At 27.7% G+C, this 6,002-nt stretch overlaps 1 protein-coding gene across 1 annotated transcript; it reads left to right on the forward strand.

Moving 5' to 3' along the window:
• Positions 1-1,869: 1,869 nt before the first annotated feature.
• On the forward strand, positions 1,870-5,477 carry LOC108750265 (heat shock protein 75 kDa, mitochondrial). Its single transcript, XM_018489612.1, has 13 exons — positions 1,870-2,104; positions 2,287-2,379; positions 2,612-2,694; positions 2,755-2,982; positions 3,172-3,338; positions 3,434-3,543; positions 3,641-3,714; positions 3,790-4,136; positions 4,207-4,354; positions 4,431-4,558; positions 4,624-4,811; positions 4,904-5,202; positions 5,287-5,477. The coding sequence occupies exons 1-13, from the start codon at positions 1,993-1,995 to the stop codon at positions 5,386-5,388; spliced, it is 2,079 nt and encodes a 692-aa protein (XP_018345114.1). The 5' UTR covers positions 1,870-1,992; the 3' UTR covers positions 5,389-5,477.
• The last annotated feature ends 525 nt before the right edge of the window (positions 5,478-6,002 follow it).

Raw genomic sequence — 6,002 nt, forward strand, 5'->3', positions numbered from 1 at the left:
CTTTAGGGTTCTCATTGTAGCACATTAAGAAAGATTATTTTGTCTGTTTTTTTATCGTGAAATGAAGATTTTGACTTTGAGGCACATCTCTGGCACATACAATACAAAAAGTACAAAAAGTATTCGAGAAAATTTTTAACAAAACTTTATTTTTAAAAATTAAATATTATCCAGCGAGAAATGAGTTATTGATGTCGAATCAATATCGGTACGATGATTTCAACACCAATTTGACGTTGATTCAACGTTTAATTAATAATCATTTCTTGTTGAGTAATTAACAATTTATTTATAAAGTATAAAATAGACTGTATGTTTCTTAAAATTATATATACCAAAAAGATGTGTATTAATTATAGAAAATATATCATCCGAAAAATAAGCGAAAATTAAAAGTTCCATTGTTTGGATGCTCAAAAAGTATTCGTACAGTTGAGAAAATTAGCTTATAAAATCAGAAATACATGCGAAGCTCATTTGTATATGTTAGAACAGAATGTATTCATTGTATAAAATTGTTAATTAATGTTTATTTTCTACAATAAGACTTTTTTTATAAAAAATTTCCTTGTACGAATACTTTTTGCTCTCACTGTATGCCTAACGCACATGTTAAACGCACATATATTCTTTTATTGAACACAGTAAATGCGATTATCGTATCAGACAAATTTATTTCACATTAAGCTAAATATCATTATATTTAATTAAACATGATATTAGATCAAATTAGCGAAGTAACAAATTTTTATTACGAAGATTTTATTTTTTATATTCTTGATTAATGGGATATGTATCAAGTTCGGACTTAGGATAATTTATTTAACTAAATGCTGGATCAAAAAATAAATTTTATTAGGAGAATATGCGTTTTTTTAAAGTTTAGTGATTTTTATCAAGTATACAAAGTTTTATCAGATATACACAAAAATTGTTTTTATTTATTTCTTTAAATTGAGGAATTTTTTAATGTACACTGAGAAAAAATATACTAATATAAAATACACTAATATATAAAATATTCTAATAAAAACATATATATTAGTGAGAAGAAAGATTTCCTTCATTTTAAACTATTTTGCATGCAATTGCAAACGCATATTTTTAAATAGAAAATTGTATGCATTTATTTGAAGAAATATTTTTTTAATTTATTATTTTTATTTTTATTTATTATTATTTATTAATTTCGAGCTAAAGATATGGCTCAAAACGGAGCTGAAACGTTCTTAAAATTTTCGTTATTTCTGTAAGTTTTTGCGCAATTGATTTCTAGCGCTGACTCCTAATGTCTATCGTTTTGTATATATTTTTTATGATTTTATTATTAAAGTATAAAGGAGTTTTTATTAATTGATTCATTGAAATTATTGTATTTAACCTTAATTATTATATTTGAAGAAATATATTATTCCCTTATATAAATAAAAAAAATCATTTATTACAATAAACGTTTTTTTTTGCGATATAGTTAATGATATTGAAATATAATTTTTATTTGTTACTAATAATAATATTCCAATTATAAAAATGCCAATTATACTTTAATTATATTTATTTATAATATTTTAAGAAAATTTGTCTCTATTAAGTAAATTTTTAACTATAAAAACTGAAGTGTCGTGGCGGACACAATGTGCAGAAGAACACAATGCTAGTTTCTCGTATATCGCATTAGCTATTAATTGAGAAAGATTATTTACCAGACATTAATGTAAAAATGGGAAGAAGCTTGTGGGAAAAAGTTAGCATTAAAGATGGCATGTATAAAATAACCGCGACAACATGGCGGCATATGTCATTTTCTCATTGGTTATTAGAAATGTATGCGCAATAGCTTATACCTGGGTTATTCCACTGTATAGATGTAGTACATATAGTACAGACTTTACACACAGTATATTATTGTGCCTAGTACGACTGGCCAAAAGTGAATCTCGTTAAAAGAACCAGGGCCAATTAAAAACGAAGAAAAAGTGTATATACTTGAAAATGGCAGCCTTCAGAATTAAGCACGCTTTTAGATTAGGAAGATCTGTTTCAAGATTATTAAATAGAAATTTGCAGGAGAAATCAGTTCATTCACAACGCCAACGATTATCAGGTTTGTCTTTCATTCTTATCATCTAACAAATATTTTATTTTTACATATTGCACTGTTGAATATATTATGTTTTATAAGTTTATTTTGTTTTTCTATAAATCTGTTTTTTTTTTATCTAATGCATTTTCTCAGTTGTATTTTATTGATGTCAAGCAATATATAAATAATTGTTAATTTTACAGTTAGTTACAATTATGCACGACATTTGTCATCTCAACCAGAGGTTCAAACTACAGAGTATCATAACATTATAAAAGATACAGAGAAAGCTATAGGTAATATATTCAATTGAAGGACTTGCTGCAATAATAAACTAACCAACAATTTGTAAAAACATAGTAAATAAACTCTAAAATAATGGAAAAATACTAACACTTATTATGTATTTGACTACATTGTGGATTAGCCCATTATTACAACAAGTCTTTCAGTTGTAATTAAGATCATTATATCTGAAATTGTTTTCTAGAAAAATATAACAGGTGCAATATATTTTATTATGTGTAGGTGAGAGTGCCAAGCATGAATTTCAGTCTGAGACACAAATGTTGCTACAAATTGTCGCAAAATCTTTATATTCAGATAAGGAGGTAAGAAAATATGAATTTTTAAAAAATTATTTACAGTGATTATATCACTTAATCCACTAGGTATTTGTACGTGAGCTTATTTCAAATGCTAGCGATGCACTGGAGAAATTAAGATATCTATGTCTGAGCGATAACGAGGTTACACAAGTAGCTGGTGCTAGAAGCTTAGAGATACATATTGGTACTGATAAACAAAATCGTACTTTAACAATTCAAGATACTGGTGTGGGAATGACTAGAGAAGAATTGATAGCCAATTTGGGAACTATAGCTCGATCTGGCTCTAAGGCAAGTATCGTTGAATTTATATAGTTTTATTTTTTTGGTTTGTAAAATATGTATTTTATATATATGATTTCAAATTTTATTTAAAATAAAAATTACAGTTTTTGTAGATATCCTGAAGTGTAATTTAAAATAAAGTATATTTGTGATATATATATAACATTTCTATACATAGATATATACGTATTTTAGGCATTTCTAGAAAAACTGAAGGAAGAACAAAACTCTAATGATACATCCAAAATTATTGGGCAGTTTGGAGTTGGATTTTATAGTGCTTTTATGGTTGCTGATAAAGTAGAAGTATTTACAAAATCTTTTGCAAGAGATGCAGAAGGTCTTTGTTGGATCTCAGATGGGTGAGAAAAAAATATTTATTTTTTTCTGTATAAATATTATCGATATTATTTATAGTAGCCGTCCGTAAAATCATAAACAATGTTTTCGTATATAGATCGGGTACATTTGAGATTTCAAATGCAGACGGTGTACAGCCAGGCACAAAGATTGTTATACACTTAAAATCGGATAGCCGAGAATTCAGTGACGAGAATACTATCAATCGTAAGTACATTAGCGATAAGGATATGTTGTACACTTATAGTTACTTATGTTGTTTTACATACATTTAATAAATTCTATCTTCTCTTGATACATTCAGGCGTTATCAACAAGTACAGTAATTTTGTCGGCAGTCCTATTTTTGTGAATGGAAAGAGAACTAATACGATTCAGGTATCATCAATTATATAACTTTCTCTCATTTATCCTATTTTTAATCTACTATAATTAAAGAAAGATATTTTGCAGCCATTATGGATGTTTGATCCAAAAGATGTAACATCGTTGCAACATGCGGAATTTTATCGATTCATAGGAAATTGCATTGATTCACCAAGATTTGTATTGCACTATTCGACGGATGTGCCGTTAAGTATCAAAGCTCTATTATATTTCCCAGAAGAAAAGCCCGGAATGTTTGATTTGGCGAGGGACACTACCAGTGGAGTGTCGCTCTACAATCGAAAGATTCTGATTAAAAGCAAAGCGGAAAATATTTTACCAAAATGGTTACGTTTCGTTAAAGGCGTAGTAGATTCGGAAGATATACCATTAAATTTGAGCCGTGAACTACTACAAAATAGCACATTGATTGGGTGAGAATAATTTCTGATATTTGTATCATTTATTATTACATATTATATAATTAGAATGTAATTTTGATAGAAAATTGCGAAACGTGTTGACCGCACGTATATTAAAATTCTTAAATGAGCGATCTACGAAGCAGCCAGAAGATTATAATGAATTTTACAAAGCTTATGGTTTATTTTTAAAAGAGGGCATTGTAACTAGTAATGATCAATCTGAAAAGGTAATTTATTGTATTTTATATAAATGTCAAGAAAATATATCTATAATAATATTTATTAATTTGTGTTTCATTATAGGAAGATATAGGCAAACTACTGCGTTTTGATTCGTCTGCTGCTGCTCTGGGAGAACTAGTCAGCCTGCCGCAATATTGCAGTCGTTTAGCGAAAGATCAAAAGGATATATATTATTTGTCAGCGCCAAGGTATAGTGAAATATAGTTTAAATATCTCATATTAATCAATGATCTACAAAAATCATATATTATAGCCGGAGTCTAGCCGAGCAGTCACCATATTATGAATCTTTGAAAAAACGAAATATTGAAGTTTTATTCTGCTATGAGCCATATGATGAATTAGTATTAATGCATTTGAGACAATATAAAACTAACTTTTTGACATCTGTGGAAAAAGAAATGCGAGATGATACGGAAGCAAATAAGCCAGAAAATTTAGGTATATAATAAATATCACATATGTATTTATACATGTATTTGCAAATTAAGATGTCAAATAAAAAAATAATTTTTGTATTATATTCTTTGCAGGTATTATAAATAAGGATGAACTGGATAATCTTGTGAACTATATGAAGAAGATTCTCGACAAAAAAGCATACGACATTAAAATGACGAATCGTTTGGAGTCGCATCCTTGCGTAGTAACCGTTCAGGATATGGCAAGCGCAAGACACTTTATCCGCATACAGAGCAATCAAATGAACGAAGAAATGCGATATTCTATGCTTCAACCGCGCTTTGAGATAAATCCAAATCATCCTCTCATCAAAAAGTTATGCAAGCTAACAACTACAGATACTGAACTAGCTGATCGTTTAATACAACAGGTATGTTGTAATAAAAAGCTCTTCAAATGCTTTGATGTTTATCTTTTAAATAAGTTATCACAATATGTTATGTACTAATTGTAGCTATTTACCGGTGCTATGGTCGGAGCTGGATTAATTGAAGATCCACGTATATTATTGACACCAATGAATGAATTACTTACTTTAGCATTGCAAAAATATTAACAAAAAAAGGATTTAATCAATATTGTTCTATAAGTTAGAAATAAAAGGATATTCTCTTTTACTTTTTCTACTTTCAATCATAGAAGAACATTGAATGTCCCAAAATATCATATAAAACCAATAAGTTATTCTAGTTTTATTATTTAATAAAAATATATTGTTAAAACTACGAATAAAATATAACTTATTGTAGGCAAGATTGGTTTCTTTATTACAATAGGTTGTTCTTGTACAAATTAATTATAGCCTTACAATAATAACAAGTCAAGTTCCTCGTTTTCTTAAGAGATTTCGTGATATCGATATGTATTCTATTAGCAGGGCTAATGTTATGGCGAATTTAAAAATTGTACCCATGTTTTCCATGTTTTTTTCATAATCCATGGTTCTAAAAGTTGTACATTCTATTGTAAACTGTTCAAATGGCAAGCAATAAATAATTTTATAAAATTATTTTACATAAAATATATAAATATTTGATAAAATTATTTATTCCTTACTTTCGTAATTTTTCGAGAACATAACTCGCCAGTAGTAGGCCTGAAGTAATAAATAATTTACTAAAAAAATTATATATACAAACCATTTATGTACGCTTTCAATCAATTCCATAC

Source organism: Trachymyrmex septentrionalis, unplaced genomic scaffold (genome assembly GCF_001594115.1).
Source record: "Trachymyrmex septentrionalis isolate Tsep2-gDNA-1 unplaced genomic scaffold, Tsep1.0 scaffold35, whole genome shotgun sequence".
Taxonomy (NCBI): Eukaryota; Metazoa; Arthropoda; class Insecta; order Hymenoptera; family Formicidae; genus Trachymyrmex; species Trachymyrmex septentrionalis.

Coding starts and splice junctions, on each gene's coding strand:
- LOC108750265 (XM_018489612.1), top strand. CDS start 1,993: ATGGCAGCCTTCAGAATTAAGCACGCTTTTAGATTAGGAAGATCTGTT. Junction 3,544..3,640: donor TGACGAGAATACTATCAATC/GTAAGTACATTA, acceptor TGATACATTCAG/GCGTTATCAACAAGTACAGT. Junction 3,715..3,789: donor AGAGAACTAATACGATTCAG/GTATCATCAATT, acceptor GATATTTTGCAG/CCATTATGGATGTTTGATCC.